General features: G+C 40.4%; 2 protein-coding genes across 4 annotated transcripts in view; both read left to right on the top strand.

The window, feature by feature from the left end:
* The window catches only part of TMEM87A (transmembrane protein 87A), a 47,182-nt gene extending 36,817 nt beyond the window's left edge, over positions 1 to 10,365 (top strand). For both annotated transcript variants that reach the window (XM_063440218.1, XM_063440219.1), the window contains exons 13-20: positions 486 to 592; positions 1,501 to 1,559; positions 1,731 to 1,834; positions 2,633 to 2,706; positions 3,515 to 3,576; positions 4,025 to 4,077; positions 8,264 to 8,294; positions 9,228 to 10,365. In XM_063440218.1, coding sequence (XP_063296288.1) covers positions 486 to 592; positions 1,501 to 1,559; positions 1,731 to 1,834; positions 2,633 to 2,706; positions 3,515 to 3,576; positions 4,025 to 4,077; positions 8,264 to 8,294; positions 9,228 to 9,269 — 532 coding nt within the window. In that variant the 3' untranslated portion in view covers positions 9,270 to 10,365. The remainder of the gene's footprint in view (positions 1 to 485; positions 593 to 1,500; positions 1,560 to 1,730; positions 1,835 to 2,632; positions 2,707 to 3,514; positions 3,577 to 4,024; positions 4,078 to 8,263; positions 8,295 to 9,227) is intronic.
* A 3,404-nt stretch (positions 10,366 to 13,769) lies between these two features.
* Positions 13,770 to 16,256, top strand: part of VPS39 (VPS39 subunit of HOPS complex) — a 52,518-nt gene continuing 50,031 nt past the window's right edge. For both annotated transcript variants that reach the window (XR_010086311.1, XM_063440207.1), the window contains exon 1: positions 13,770 to 14,049. Coding sequence is in view for 1 of the 2 variants with exons in the window: in XM_063440207.1 (XP_063296277.1) it covers positions 13,977 to 14,049 (73 nt within the window). In the remaining variant the exon portion in view is untranslated. The remainder of the gene's footprint in view (positions 14,050 to 16,256) is intronic.

The raw sequence follows: 16,256 nt of genomic DNA, 5'->3' as shown, positions 1-16,256 counted from the left end.
CTGAGCTACCACTCCTCGATTTCCTGCTGTACCCATTAAACACAGTTGTGTGTGGATTCAGGAGATACGCTCAGCACTGCTATGGTTCGTTAACAGAGCATCTTGATTGTCTGAGTCACCTCTTTGATTAGACAGAGCTCGGGGATATAAAACAAATGCAGTACCTCCGAGTGTGAGCGTGTTCTATTCTTTTTAATTTAATTTTGCATATATTTTAAGGCCTTGTCTGTATAAGGAAAGAATAGGTCACCTCCAACCCACTATGTCCCTTTAACTGACACACTTGTAAACGCAGCAGGGAAAATGTGTTTGTAATTGTATGTATGTGACGGCCTTACGACTAATCTGATTGTCTGAGTTACTATATAAGTGGTGCAGACAGAGTTTAGTTTGTCAGTTTAGAACCCGTTTTCTGTGTCAATAGATGTTTATATTTTTGTGTGTGTTTTCCTGGTGATCGCATTTTCCTTAACCCATCGACACATCTTCATAAGCCTCACACAGACCATGAAGCTGCTGAGACTAAGAAGGAACGTGGTCAAGTTGTCTTTGTACAGACACTTCACCAACACGCTCATCTTGGCTGTTGTAGGTATGTTTCATCTCATAACTCAAACACCTTTGCTTACAAAGCTCATAACACCAATTATTTTCTGATGCAAGCTTACATGCAGGAGGATTGTTTGAAAACCTGTAGCCCCCAGGCACCTATAGTTGCATAGTTACAAGTTCATTGTCCACCAAGTATTGTAGAGTTTCCCTTTTTTCAATGTGGATCGGATACAAGAACCCATCTTGGTTTACATTGAATGGGTCCGAGTTCCTGGTGAAGTTCTGAATTTAGAAGACCTGTAAATCTTTTAAGGTCATTACAAGTTAGCAAACCTAAGGTCCAACAGTAAGATGTACACCACAAGCGTTCTCTTCTTATTGATACATAAATAATGTTCATTAATATCCCAATATGGAACTCATCTCAATGAGTCTTAAATGAGTAGCCTCCATAAGAAAAAATAATATAATATATACTTTTACTTACAATATTATATTGATGAGAGGTACTTGCCTCTCTAGAAAATATAATGAACCCTGCCTATTACCTGCTGTCAAAATCCCGATAGTCACTGTATTTGCAATTCAACATATTTTGTTTTGCATGGTTTGTGTCTCACATCGGAATGTGTCGTTAAAGGCTTGCACTGTTCGGTATAAATGGGAGTCATCTGTTGCTTGCAGATGTCCGTTTGAACACCCAGAAGGATAGATTGTATCAGTTAACCCCTTAAGGACCAAACTTCTGGAATAAAAGGGAATCATGACATGTCACACATGTCATGTGTCCTTAAGAGGTTAAAGTAAAAATCGATCTTCAAAATGTTTAAATGATTTATTTTTACAGCGCTCCAATTCTTAGATCTAGTAATAGATGCTGCAGCTTGGTAATACTGTGTATCAATAAAAATGTAGTAATTTGTCTTATTTTCTTTTTCCAACATGTAGCATCAGTTGTATTTATTGTATGGACTACCATGAAATTCCGTCTGGTGGATTGTCAGTCGGTGAGTTGTAACAATGTATTGCCTATTGTTTTCTGGCTTTGTAGACATTCACATAAAGCTTTATAAACTAGGTCCACTAAGACTATATAGAAGGTTAATAACCCTTTATAAGGAGCAAATGTGTTGTGTATAGGTTGACAGGTTGATGCTAACTGTGTGTTCATCTGGCAGGATTGGCAGGAACTCTGGGTGGATGATGCCATCTGGCGACTTCTTTTCTCCATGATCCTTTTTGTTATTATGGTCTTGTGGAGGCCATCAGCAAACAACCAGAGGTGTGTACCATATAATCTTCACTTACCTATGATGCCAAAAATAGATCCTTATGCTTTACGCTGACTCTGTCTCCGCCTCTTTCAACATCATCATTAGGCCTTCCCCACAGGAAAGCAACAAAGCAATGCTTTCCTATGGGCATTTAAAATATGCTGGACGTACAGTGTTGTTTCACAGAGTCAAACTCTGTGAAACAGCAGGAAGTGCCTATAGTGACTGTCTAGAAGACAGCCACTAGAGGCAGTCTTAACCCTGGAATGGCAACATTGCAGTTTCTCTAAAACTGCAATGTGTTCAGCTGCAGGGTTAAGGGGACTGGAACAGTGCATCCAGACCACTTCAATGAGATGAAAGTTGCTTTTGTGTCTACAGTGTCCCTTTAAGCCTTTAGAAGCACTTACCTGTGAGTAAAAATAGCTATTCAACCTTTTATTACTACTTTTGTTGTATGGTTCCCCTCCCCCAAAGCAGCATATAGTTATATTTATTCTGTTTGTTAAAGCTGGCTGAAAAGTTAAATGGTATCCTCATGGGAAATACCAAATTGCAAAATCCTAAATAAATTTCATATATAATAAAAAAAAAAAGAGAAATGTACAAAAAATGGTTTAATTCAACAAAAATCTGATACTAGGGTTATTGCAGTAATTGAGAGCCATATTACTATAACCTGCTTGGTAACTGCAGTAGTTAGTCTTTGTAGGTTATATTTGCTCACTGATAAGAAAAAGTATTCTACTAGTTGTTCAGTCTAACTTTTGGAGAGTAAGGTAACTATCATTCGTATCTCTTTCCAGGTTTGCCTTTTCTCCACTAACAGAGGAAGATGAAGATGATGAACAGAAGGAGCCAATGCTAAAAGAAAGTTTTGGTAGGAACTTGCAGTCAAGACACCACGAGCCACCAGATTTTCTACATAAAATCAGGAGCCACGTCTTCTACATATAATCTTAATAGACATTGGGAGCCACCACATCTCCTACATATAATCCTAATAGCTCTCCATCTGCTTATTTCACATAGCGAAAAGTACTTCAAATTATAGTTGTAGCAATGGCTCATTTTTGTCCATATTTAGCCATGTAGTTATGAAGAGATGTTTGACATGGTGTCCATTATTGGTTACTATGACATTTACATAGATTGATACACATTAATATGGCCATTAGTGACCTCTAATACAAGAAGCTATGCTTTGAATATTTTGAAATATTAAAGAACACTCCAAGCACCATGACCACTACAACTTGCTGTATTGGTTATGGTGCGTTGGTGCCATTCGATTATAAGTAAACTGTTTTAGAATGGTTTGACTTCTACCTGCAGTCCGCCTCTCTACTACTAACAAAATAGAGTAGGCTCTTGGTCTGAGCTAAGCCCTTTAGTTCCGTACCTAGCTCATTGGCTGAAAGTGATCAGCCAATGAGTGATGTTGATTTAGCTCAGGAAAGGTGATGGGAGCTTCTGGATGTTAGTCGTTATTGATAGAAACAGGAAACCGTGTCATAAGAGCTCAAATTGTAGTAAAACTATTGCACTACATACAATGGGAGGGGGCTGTAAAGGTTATAATGCTTGGAGTGTTTCTTTAACTGCACTGCTGCAGCCCCATATTTTAAATTTGTGTTTTTCATAATTTAAAATTTGTCAGTTTTTATTAAATTTCTTTCTTGCCATAGAGGGTATGAAAATGAGAAGCTCAAAGCAAGAAACAAATGGAAACCCTAAAGCAACAAAAGCCGTAAGTATGAACACTGAAAGGTGCAGTGTTTGTTACTAGGGAAATTACGTGATCAATGGCAAATGTGGATTAGGAGTAGCAGCCCTGTATATATGTAATCAGCCCTGTATATATGTAATCAGCCCTGTATGTATATATGTAATGCTTTTTCCTTTAAAATGATTTTCTCAAACTTTCAAAAACAGAGCCTGAAATGAATGTGTAACACACCCATTGTTAGTTTTATTGATTATTTATCATTTCTTTTCTGTTAAATTTGTATTCTGAGTGGGACCTGTTTGCCATCCTGGTTCTATATCTGATATACAAGTTGGCCGTATGTTTGTATATGTGTGCAATCTGGATATAATATGTCAATGTATACAGGGCTTCAAATTCCACGCCACAAGCCAGGCCTTTAAACGTACTTGCCACTGCCAATTATTTTAACAAATGCTGTCTCTGGCAGGAGGAAGATCTGAAGTGGGTAGAAGAAAACATCCCATCTTCTGTAACTGATGTGTGAGTATTTCTGTGGACACTACAGGTCTCTTGTGTTAGGTGTCCAGTATTAATCCAGAGAAAGAATCCTTTGCAGAAGATTATACCATGGCGTAACTTGTAGCGTTTTTTTGCTTGACAAAAAAACAACAACCTCTTAGTGACGAGGATAACCTACATGTATTTATTAATTCATTATTCTTTTTGTTTTGTTTCCCCCCCCTCCCCCCCCCAGTTATTGCTCGGTGATGTTTTCTGATCTCTTTTCTAAACTGCAATTGAAGGCCGCACCTCATAAAATATAATTTCATCTGTCATAACATTACAATGAAATTTCTAATTTAATGACCGTTTTCTTTGCTAGTAGTTCACAAGTAGAAAAGCTACAGCAAGCATGTCAAACTCAAAGCCTGGCACGGGCCACATAAACATGGTTTAAGTTCATGTGGGCCGCAAAAAAAAAAACCCTTAAAAAAAGCAAACAAAAAAAAAAAAACCTTAAAAAAAATACCAGCATCCCCCTCTAGTAAACCACAGCACCCCCCTCTACTAAATCATAGGCCCCCCTTCCTACTAAACCACAGCACCCCCATCTACCACCCTGTGCCAAATCTAAACCTCCCGCTGACACACACGCATACTCGCTGACAGACACACACGCATACTCGCTGACAGACACGCACGCATACTCGCTGACAGACAGACACGCACGCATACTCGCTGACAGACACACACGCACGCATACTCGCTGACAGACACACACGCACGCATACTCGCTGACAGACACACACGCACGCATACTCGCTGACAGACACACACGCACGCATACTCGCTGACAGACACACACGCACGCATACTCGCTGACAGACACACACGCACGCATACTCGCTGACAGACACACACGCACGCATACTCGCTGACAGACACACGCACGCATACTCGCTGACAGACACACACGCACGCATACTCGCTGACAGACACACACGCACGCATACTCGCTGACAGACACACACGCACGCATACTCGCTGACAGACACACACGCACGCATACTCGCTGACAGACACACACGCACGCATACTCGCTGACAGACACACACGCACGCATACTCGCTGACACACACACGCACGCATACTCGCTGACAGACACACACACACGCACGCATACTCGCTGACACACACGCACGCATACTCGCTGACACACACACGCACGCATACTCGCTGACAGACACACACGCACGCATACTCGCTGACAGACACACACGCACGCATACTCGCTGACAGACACACACGCACGCATACTCGCTGACAGACACACATACTCGCTGACAGACACGCATACTCGCTGTCAGACACACATATACTCACTGACAGACACACATATACTCACTGACAGACACACATATACTCACTGACAGACACACGTATACTCACTGACAGACACACGTATACTCACTGACAGTGACACACACTGACAGACACACCATTTAATTTATTGTTCCCTACCTTTAGGAGCTGGTGCGGGGATCTTCTGTCTGGAGATCTCCTTCCTGCACGCCATCCTGCTCCTCACTGCTCCCTTGCGCGGTTTAGTGATACCGGGTGCCGGAATATGAAGTCATATTCCGGCGCCCGGCTTCACTACAGACGGCGCGCGGGAGGGAGCAGTGAGGAGCAGGAACGCTGAGCTCCCTCGCTGTATCCTCCGTCCCTTCCTCCCCAGCCGGGAAAGTGTTAGCAGAGTAGGCACCTGCAATATGGAGAAAGCAGGTGCCTATTTTGCTATAACACCAACATGTACTTGCGGCTAGACGGGCCGCAAAGATGGTCCTTGTGGGCCCCATGCGGCCAGTGGGCCGCGAGTTTGACATGCTTTATCTACAGGGTTAGTAGATCAAGGTTATTCCCTAAAAGTGAGAATTTACAATTTTTAAGGACAAAGTAGCAGAACTGAACACAGCTGACTTGGAGAATTTTCCCAATTCGGCTACTTTGACCTTAAATTTGAAATTCACTTTGAATTCTCACATAGAAACATAGAATGTGACGGCAGATAAGAACCATTCGGTCCATCTAGTCTGCCCAATTTTCTAAATACTTTAATTAGTCTCTGGCCTTAACTTATAGTTAGGATAGCCTTATGCCTATCCCACGCATGCTTAAACTCCTTTACTGTGTTAACCTCTACCACTTCAGCTGGAAGGCTATGCCATGCATCCACTACCCTCTCAGTAAAGTAATACTTCCTTATACTGTTTCTAAACCTTTGCTTCTCTTCAATTTAAGACTATGTCCTCTTGTTGTGGTAGTTTTTCTTCTTTTAAATATAGTCTCCTCCTTTACTGTGTTGATTCCCTTTATGTATTTAAATGTTTCTATCATATCCCCCCTGTCTTGTCTTTCCTCCAAGCTATACATGTTAAGATCCTTTAACCTTTCCTGGTAAGTTTTATCCTGCAATCCATGAACCAGTTTAGTAGCCCTTCTCTGAACTCTCTCTAAGGTATCAATATCCTTCTGAAGATCCGGTCTCCAGTACTGCATACAATACTCCAAGTGAGGTCTCACCAGTGTTCTGTACTAAAAGGGGTTTTTCCCTAAAATTCTCACTTTAGGGAAAAACCTTGATAGTATCACAAGTCTGGGCAACATTTCCTCCAACACAAATCATTAGGTGCATGGCTGTGGAAAAGAAGACTAACGAGTCAAACAACACTAATGGCAGCCAAGTACCTTGTCTTTTTATTTTCCTCACTGTGGCTTCTATGGTTATTTACATACCAATGGTCTCTGTTCTATGTGCTACAAAGATCATCTACAGAGACAGAATAGTGCTGGTAGGAACAGCTCCTCAATTTGCATTGGTGGGAAGAAGGATCGGGTCTTCTACACAAGTGATGTCAATTCTCAGGCATTAGATGTAGCTTATACTGAATTCCTACAGACTTAGTCTAGTCTTTACAAGCTGAAAGTGAACGGAACTGCAAAAACAAAACAGAAAATAGATTACACCGACAGGTTCTCAAACAAAGGAATGCCGTTTCTCAAGCTTAGAAAGGAAGGGATATAAGGGCAATGTTTTAGAAGGAGGATCAAGAAGGCGAAAGTGAAACCTTAATGGAACAAAATGAACTAATGCTCTGTGTCTTATATAGGAAAGCATTCAGTATAAATATTCTGATGTTCTCATGTGCTTACAAAGCCAATACAGCTGAAAAGGGTAGAAAACCATGTTTTTGCAGAATTAATTGTACAAGTTGTGCTTACTGTAATACACTAGTGTTTTGGTTTTGCTGTGGGAAATATGCAGTGGTGGGGTCCAGCCTTTTTACACACAGTTTTTCTAGCAAGTGTATAGATTTGGAGAAAAACTATAATAATAAAAAAAAAAAAAAAAAAAAAAAAATTTATTGTGTCTGAATTGCTCAGCGGACACTCAATGCTGAGGACTTGAGAGACAAGGAGAGCAGAAGAGAAGGCCCCTCTGCTCTCCACCCATAGCAACCACAGCGCATGTGTTGTGGTTGCTATGGTAACTCGCAGGCTAGGAAGAAAGGGAACAGAGTGTTCGAACTTTCCTTGAAAAGTCCCCAGTGCTACCCAATTGTCCCTTGCTGACGAGCACATGGCAAAACACAGTTTGGATTGTGGAGTGCAGGTTTTTGACAGTTATATATATATATATATATATAAACAAAAATGAAGACAGGAGCACTCTCTTGGATTTCCAAAATGTATTTCAAAAAACGTTGATGTGGTGGTGATTTTTTGAAATACATTTTGGAAATCCAAGAGAGTGCTCCTGTCTTCATTTTTGTTTATACTATTGCTGGGAAGCACCCGGGTACAAGTTACTGGTGTATAAATTTGTTTTAGGTTGAGTGCCAGAGGTTGGACATTTTTATATATTTATATATATATATATATATATATATATATAATATGGGAAATAACACACAGATCAGCTCTGTACAGTCTGGAGCCCTAATCCAGGTCAGTACCAGGAAACCAGGACTTACAGAAACATTGTGGCAGTCAATACAGGAAAAGAAGGGAGTCTAATGTAAGGGAAGCACTCTCTCTGTAGCCCTTCACATGATACAGATCAGTAGCAGAGCTGTCCAGTGAGCAGGCAATCTGGTTTTATTTATTGTGCTTAAAGAGGGAACTGCAATTGCTATATCAATAACTTCTGTCTCTTGTGTTACAGGGCTCTCCCTGCATTGCTCGATTCAGATGAGGTCAGTATCTTCCTTTTTCAATTTACTTTTAGCTGCCAAACCAATCTCATGACCCATGGTCATGTGCTGTGTCTAAGTCACTCTGGCTGTTGCTGTTGAAAGGAAATAGAATACACAGTGCTACATATTAACTCTGTGGCTCCTGCTAATTCTCAGAGGGGTTAGTATGCTTAAAATTAGGATGTAATACATTTTAGATGTCTTTAGGTGCCTTCAATTTGTTGGAGATTTTTTTCCCCGTCTCACTTTTCTTAGGTTGTGTTAGTCACATTAAAATATTGTTCAGATGCGATTCATACAGGAGCAGCAAATAAATTTTGCAAATTAGAGTAAGATCAAAATGTAGCAAAAATAATCACTCATACATAAGTACCAGATCATGATCACAGGTAATGTAATGGAAAAGAAAATATTTTTTTTACAAAAATGACTTCAAAAAAGCAAATATATGCAGTGTTTAGTCCTTGATGAAAGACAAATCTTTCACAATATAAGCATTTGTTGACACTTGTGCCTTGCGCACTATGAAGATCAGATAATCAAAGCATATAATCTTGTTCTGTAAGGCAAATCTTGGTGTCTGGAATATACATCAATCACTGCCATTCTAAAATAAATATATATTTTTAAAGGCCCTACATATATCGGTATTAAGGTGTGCAAGGCAGCACTAATGATGCGTGCCAGATGATGGAGATATTAAAGTGTAGAGGCAGTTTACTTTATACATGGGAAGAATGGTTAACACCAGTCAACGGAATTTGCACAGTTCCTTATTAAATGTTAAAAATGGCTAGTATACCAGCTTCCCCAGAACCCAGCTTACAGTAGCTGATCTCGATTTTGGAAGGGTGGGGCCCATTTCTAAAACTTATACTTCTTTTATAAAAGTTTATATATTTATATATATATTTTTTAAACTTTCTTACACAGGAGCGCATGATCACCCACTTTGAAAGGTCAAAAATGGAATGAAAAAAAGATTTGCAGGTGAAAAAATGGACTGCGTGCTCTCTCCCTAGAGATGGTCCAGAATAATGGATTTTTTAGGTCCGTGACCCCACTGCGAGATGGAGGAGGACCAGCAGTCCTTTGGAATTATTTTTTCCCCCTTTAAAATGCGAACTGATTTACATTGCTCTGCCCCCAAATTCTGTTTTCCTCTCAAGGACTGTAAGCGCGATACAAAGAAGCATTTTATCCACACTGCCCATTATTGAACATGTTTCCAAGACAGAATCTACAGTATGTTCTTTGAGCGCCAAAGGAATGTGGGTGGCATTGCGCCCCCAGCTGGTGAGCGGAGAGTTTATCCTTGCTTCTGCACTTTAGGGTTTACATGTTTAAATTAACAATATTCAGCAGGAGACTTGATGCATTCAGTTTGCATTCTCTGCTAGTTACATGGCTTTGTGATTAGGGTGAAAGGCGAGGTGGATACATTTTGTGTGCTTTGTTCTGGCTCATTTTGTTTACGAAATACACACTTAACGTTTTGGTTTGCCTTTCTAATGTGCATTTTAACAAAAACTAGCATCAAACACAGAGGTCCTCTTTTGAAACTGTGAAAAGGTAATCTGAAGACTTTGAGTGTATATCAAAGAATTAAGCTTTTATGTCAGCATAATGAAGACATATTGACAGAAAGCTTGTTGAGAACTTTAAGTGAATTCCGTTTGGAAGAGTTCTGTTTGGAAACTGCGCTGAGATCACTTCTTACTGCTACTTCATAGGTCAACAAAAAGATAACTGGAAAATCCACAATATTCACGGAAAAAAGTAACCACTAACTAAACTACAGAAGACGTTCTCAATTTGGGTCATGTTTAACTTCTGCAAGGTGATGGAAAACCAATAATTTAATAGACTGGGCTACACATTCTTTGTACATCTAGCTTAAACATGGATTTTATTTTAATTTTATTTACTGTTTGACATGTTTTGTGCTTTCTAAGTCTGTCATTTTTATAAATATAAAACCCAGGAAAAAAAACCTGATATTTCTCTCTTCCTTTATTTATTTACCTGTTTACAAAGATGGTAAATAAAACAGACACTTATGAGAGACTAACATTTTTATGCCTTACTTGTGATCCTTTCCTCACTTAATGTTTACACTAAACTTTGCATCGACAAGAAACTTTTCAGGGATAGAACCTTTTATTTTTATTTATTTTTTTGCTTTTTGTAAGGCAATATCCAGGGCTTAAAATTTCCTTTTGCCACTAGAAATTGGCAAGTTACAAATTAAGGCCTTATGAGTAGATATACACCCCTGGTAAGTGTGCCATGCACCCTGACAAGTAACTTAAGGCCTGGTTAGTAGCATAGGAATTTAAATTTTAAGACTTGCTGATAAGTAAAGGGACACTATAGTCACCAGAACAACTACAACTTAATGTAGTTGTTCTTGTGTCTACTGCCTGTCATGCAGGCTTTTAAATGTGAACACTGCCGCCTAGGGACACCTCTAGTGGCAGTCACGTGCAGCACTCACGTTCAGCGTCTCCACGCTATGCATGGACATGCTTAATTTTCCCCATAGAGATGCATTGAGTCAATGCATCTTTATGAGAAGGTGCTGCTTGGTGCAGTGCAGCATTTTGCTGCACATGCCTGATAGCCTCCCAATGCTTTCCTACGGGAAAGCATTGGATAGGCTAAGAGCATCAAGTTTGACGATCTCAGCTAAGGGGCCGGAGCGTGGGCAAGGCCAGATGCAACTGGACTCGCGTGGCGCTGGGAAAAGGTGAGTTAACTTTTTAACCAAAGGTAAAGGTTACCTAAACTGGGGGGCTGGCGGCTTTTTGGACCTTTCGTGTCAATAATACATGTTTGTATTCCTGGCACTATAGTGTTCTTTTAAGAAAAAGTGTGGGTCATTTTCACATTGCACAGTCAAGGTTTCATGTAGAGAAAAGTACTCTTGCAATAAAATCGAACGAAACGTTAATAAAGGTATATAAAGGAAGCAAATGTGCCATAAGACTAATACATGCATTTGGTCATCTTTAGTACACATTAAAGCTCCTGGCTAAATAACGTGCTTAGCATGTGTGATGTGCTCTCTTCTGTCATTAAAAACAAGAGATTTACTTCTACCCAAGTTTCTTGGAATTCTGATCAGCTGACCCTATCCTATAAGTGCCTGCTCTCATTTTCAATCAATGTTTCATGCACAATGCAACTAGTGGTGTCTAATCTACTGAAAACATGAGTTAAAATGCTTTGGTGTAGGGTTTAATATACTTGTGTGATTCTAATTGGTTTATTTCAATAAGTGAGATGATTCTAGCAGCTTTGTTAGTTTTAGTGTGAAAAATTAGTGAGCAAATAGCTTTTTCACATACATATGCCTGCTTACTAATTATGGCTAGCTAAAGAATTGCTGAGCAATCTTATTATGCGTCGTTTCCACTGAGCGGTTCACAAGGGTTAGAATGGTCCAGCCTATTCATATGAGCATTTCCACTGCAAGTCGGACCGGCAGGGGGCATGCAGGATTTAGACTAAATGCCTAGCGCGTCATTTTCCGTGAGCATTGACGTTTTCCTGTCCGCCAATCAATAGATTGTATAGTGTGACGCCAGTAGCTCTGCCCAAACCGTACTGTACCATTTCCTATGGACCTACATCTGAAAGGGGCCAAAGAATGGTGCGGTTTGGTTTGGTTGTATGGCCCACTTTCCTAATGGAAACACTTAAAATAGCATACCAGACCGTACCGACCCAAACTGTACCGCTCAGTGGAAACGGGGCAATAGACATCTACTACAGAAGGCACATCATCAATCTGAAAAAGTGGGACATTCATCAGATGTAAGCATATTTTGTTTTTTTTCTTATATAATAGTATATGGCATTATTAAAATACCCCCTCCCCCGAACAAATGCTCAAAGAGCTTTTGAAAAATACTTTTTTGCTTGCGTTAATACAACACACTCCCGTATGACAGCACGGGAGCCGCATCAATCTTTTCATACAGTAGCCTTTGAATGGACATTTTTACCGACTCTGGGCATGCGTGCACTCTGAGTCGGTGAAAGGTGGGAAAGAAGCAGGAAGGAGTATGGGGATTTAAAAAATGTAAATAAAAAAAAATATGAAAGGGTTAGGGAGGAGAGACAAGCTTATCTCTTGCAGGCTCTGTCTGTTGCTAGCATGCACTACATGCTGATGAGACATTTTTATGCGCAGAATTGACAGTAGGCCGCCTAAGTCACATGTGCCGGGGTGGGTGCAACTTGCTAAAAAGCAGAAGTTGCCATGGTGGTTGGACTAACTTTAACAGTTCTTGATGATGGGTAACAAAGTCCACAATCGATTAGATAAAGTTGGGAATTAATATTGGAACTAGATCGTATAAATCCACATACTCTCTGGGAGGTTGGCGCATAACTGCAACCAGAGCAGATATCTCCTAAATTAACTGATCTACTTCTTAAAGGTTTTGCCAATTGATTACCTCATAAGTTATCTGTGGTAGATGATTTACTCAAGGTGGAGTTTCTTTTAATATTCCTAGAATGAGGAATGTTTACAACATTTTTATAGAAGAAGAGGGAAAAAAGGCTTGCTGTTGTAGTTATGATGCCAGGATTGCTCTATTACATACAGGGGTGTATGTGTGTGTTGGCAAGATGCTGAGATGTGCACGCACACGCACAGGTACAGACACACTGATACAAATACCCATTGACATACAGATTATTACTGTTTCCTACCTTTTCGGGACAGAAGGGTGTTGGGAGCTAGAAGCTGGCTCTCCCAGTTGTTGTTCTCTCCCCTCCCCAGCTCTCACTGTCTCCCAGCACTAGCTGCTGTTAATGGGCCGCAACACACGACTGGTGATGTGCCCTGATGACACTTTCCCATTGGGTGGCCCTAAGTGCATGGGTTACATGATGTGCGCCCTCAGGGTGGTTGTCCTGGTGCGGCTACACTAATAGTAGATATGCCACTAAGCCTACCTGTTTTGGAAATGTATGATTTCTTATCTTGGATCCGCCAGGCACAACACCCTACCTCCGCTACTAATGCCGGAGAACCGGATGTTCCTAAACAGGAACTCCCGTTATCTCTCCTGAGCTGTAGTGGTTATGGTGCTTGGAGTGTATTTATGTTTTTGGGTTGTTTTTTTTACAACAGAATTGCAACCAAACCCACAATTATATTTATTACAGGCAAATATGGTTGAAATTTGGTTATGTCATTAGGTACCATCCGGTGTCATCGTTATATCACCATAACCACTTAGCCAAGCACCATAACCACTGCAGCATGGTTTGAAAAATATTCTGTTTTAAGTGCGCGGTTTAGCTAATAGACCCCCCAGAGTGAGCTGAGCTGAATAAATAGATATCAGTTTACCATAACTACTACAATTCACACTAATCTCAGCCACATTATGTACACCAAGTGAAAACTATGACTTTTGCAAATTAAGCTCTTCCATGGCCTTCCCACGGGGCGGGATTGAGAAGCAGGGAGGGGCTCCGAATCAGGAAGAAGCAGCTACCCAGGCTGCCCTAAACCGGGGTGCCCCTGCTCGCTTGCCTACCGGTGTACCTTCGAACGCCCCGGTCTCGCCTTAGCCTCCCTCGCCGGTCGCTTGGTCGTGGCGGTCGGCCATTATTTCAGGAAAGCCCGAGGCTAGGCGGGGGTAGTAGGCCGCAGTAACCATGCACGACGCTTTCGAGCCAGCTGCGATCGTAACAAAGCTGCCCCTCCAGATAGAATGCATGTCAGCATGGGGTAAGTGCTAGGGGTGCTTTAAAGAGGGGGCTAAGGAATGGACAAGTTTTACTAGCCACTTTAGTAGCCATTTAGTGGGGGTTAGGCGATTTTACACAGAGGGAGGAGAAGGGGCACTTGTGGGGCAGAATATAATTATTATGTAGTCCTATTTCATTTTACTCCAGTATATTTGCCTGTTAGGATTCATATGTATCAAAGTGTGATTTTACTGATCTGTTTAAACAGGTTAGTATATACCACCTTTACCATGTAATGTTCAATCACAACAAAGGCTGGATCAGCATCATGGGAGCTGTAGTCCACAGTTGGTGGGGTGCCATAGGTTAGCTGTCCCAATTAATATTCTCTGATGTAGCTGATCAGTTTTGCTTATAGGTATCAAACACAACAACATCATGGTTTTTATTCAATATATTACTTAATAAATAGGTTTAATGTGTTTCCAAATGTATTTTTGTTTAGCTACATATATCTATGTGAATGTGAAAGGGAAAACAAGTGACTTTGATCAAGGCTGGACAGTCCCACCTCTGCACTTGCTTGCCTGTCTCAAGTAACTCAGCACTTTTTGGTGAACCGTGCAAAAAATAAAGTGTATCCCACAGATCCTTGCACTGCAGACTGAATATTTCAATGGCTTACATGCTGGGTGACAGATCCAGGTCATCCATATACAATTGTATTCCAAGTGATGATCCACACACTGTCTCCAATTAAAATATAACTGTTATTTCTTACATTAAATGAAGAATGCAGATGCCATAAATTGTCAACGGTTTTCCTCAGGACAGTATATATATATATATATATATATATATATATATATATATATATACACACACAAACAGTGTTTCTTGGCACTCACCCTTTCATGTGTATAGTTCAATTTAGGCTGGGTGCAATCCCACATTGAAAATATATAAACAGAAATAAAGAGATGCACTCCAAGGACTTGGTAGATGAAAAAAGGGGTAGTTTATTCCAAAAGGTATAGCATTAAAAAATAGCCCAAACGGGTCAAAACGTCGGCTATTTTTTAATGCTATACCTATTGGAATAAACTACCCCTTTTTTCATCTACCAAGTCCTTGGAGTGCATCTCTTTATTTCTGTTTGTTTATATATATATATATATATATATATATATATATATATATATATATATATATATATATATGTGTGTGTGTGTGTTGCATATTACTTTAACTTGAATATTTACTGCTGATTGCAAAGGTTTCAGCACACAATGTTTACTTTTTGTGATTCCATTAACTTTGGACGATTTTAGCTAGCTCTCTCGCTCGCTCTCTCTCTCTCTCTCTCTCTCTCTCTCTCTCTCTCTCTCTCTCTCTCTCTCTCTCTCTCCTTTTTTAATTTATTTTTTAATTTAGTGTTTGCTGTCCTCCAATGTGATTCCAATTTGTGCCACAAATTACCTCACCAACGACGGCACTGGCCAGCTCCATTCATAATTGTCCGTGCCCTGAGATTCTAAAGCACTTCCCAAAAGTCTGAATTTGAGAATAGAGTCAAACTCAGTTCTCAATCAAATGCTTCTCTTAGAAGCTTGTAAAAAAGCACAGCAATATGTATCAACCTTCTAATGCTTCCTATTGAGAAGCAAAGGATTGGCCGAGATCATCAATATTGTTGATCTCACCCAAGGAGGCAGGACGAGCAGCGTAGGGAGTGTTAAAAAGTTCACTCATTTTTTTTTATTTTTTTTTTAAGACACAGGGGCCTACAGACACCTAAGCAGTTAGGAGACTATGGCATCAGGAATACACATTTGTATTTCTAATGCTATAGTGTTCCTTTAAGATAATCTTGTCTTGGTGTTTCGAATATCCCTTTAAGTCAATCCCAGAACAGGTCATTTCATCTAAACCAATTGCATTAAAGCTGTACAGCAAGCAAGTCAAAGTCTAGCACGGGCCGCATAAACAAGGTTTAAGTTTTATGTGGGCCACAAAAAAAACCAACCGTTTATTTTGAAAAGTACAGTATAAAAAAGCCACAGCACTCCCCTCTACTAAATCCCAGTTCCCCTCCTATACTAAATCCCAGCACCCCCCTCTATCTAACAAGCAGACTCCACTCACATTGCCGCTGCCAGTATGCGGCTCCGGAATCTGGCCTCTGGTATACTCCAAATGGCGCCGTCCGCACCCTGTGCCAAATCTTATACTCCCGCTTCTTCTTGA

Source organism: Pelobates fuscus, chromosome 13 (assembly GCF_036172605.1).
Source record: "Pelobates fuscus isolate aPelFus1 chromosome 13, aPelFus1.pri, whole genome shotgun sequence".
Lineage (NCBI taxonomy): Eukaryota > Metazoa > Chordata > Amphibia > Anura > Pelobatidae > Pelobates > Pelobates fuscus.
The sequence above is the reverse complement of the archived record's forward strand: the minus strand, read 5'-3'. Positions and strand labels throughout refer to the sequence as shown.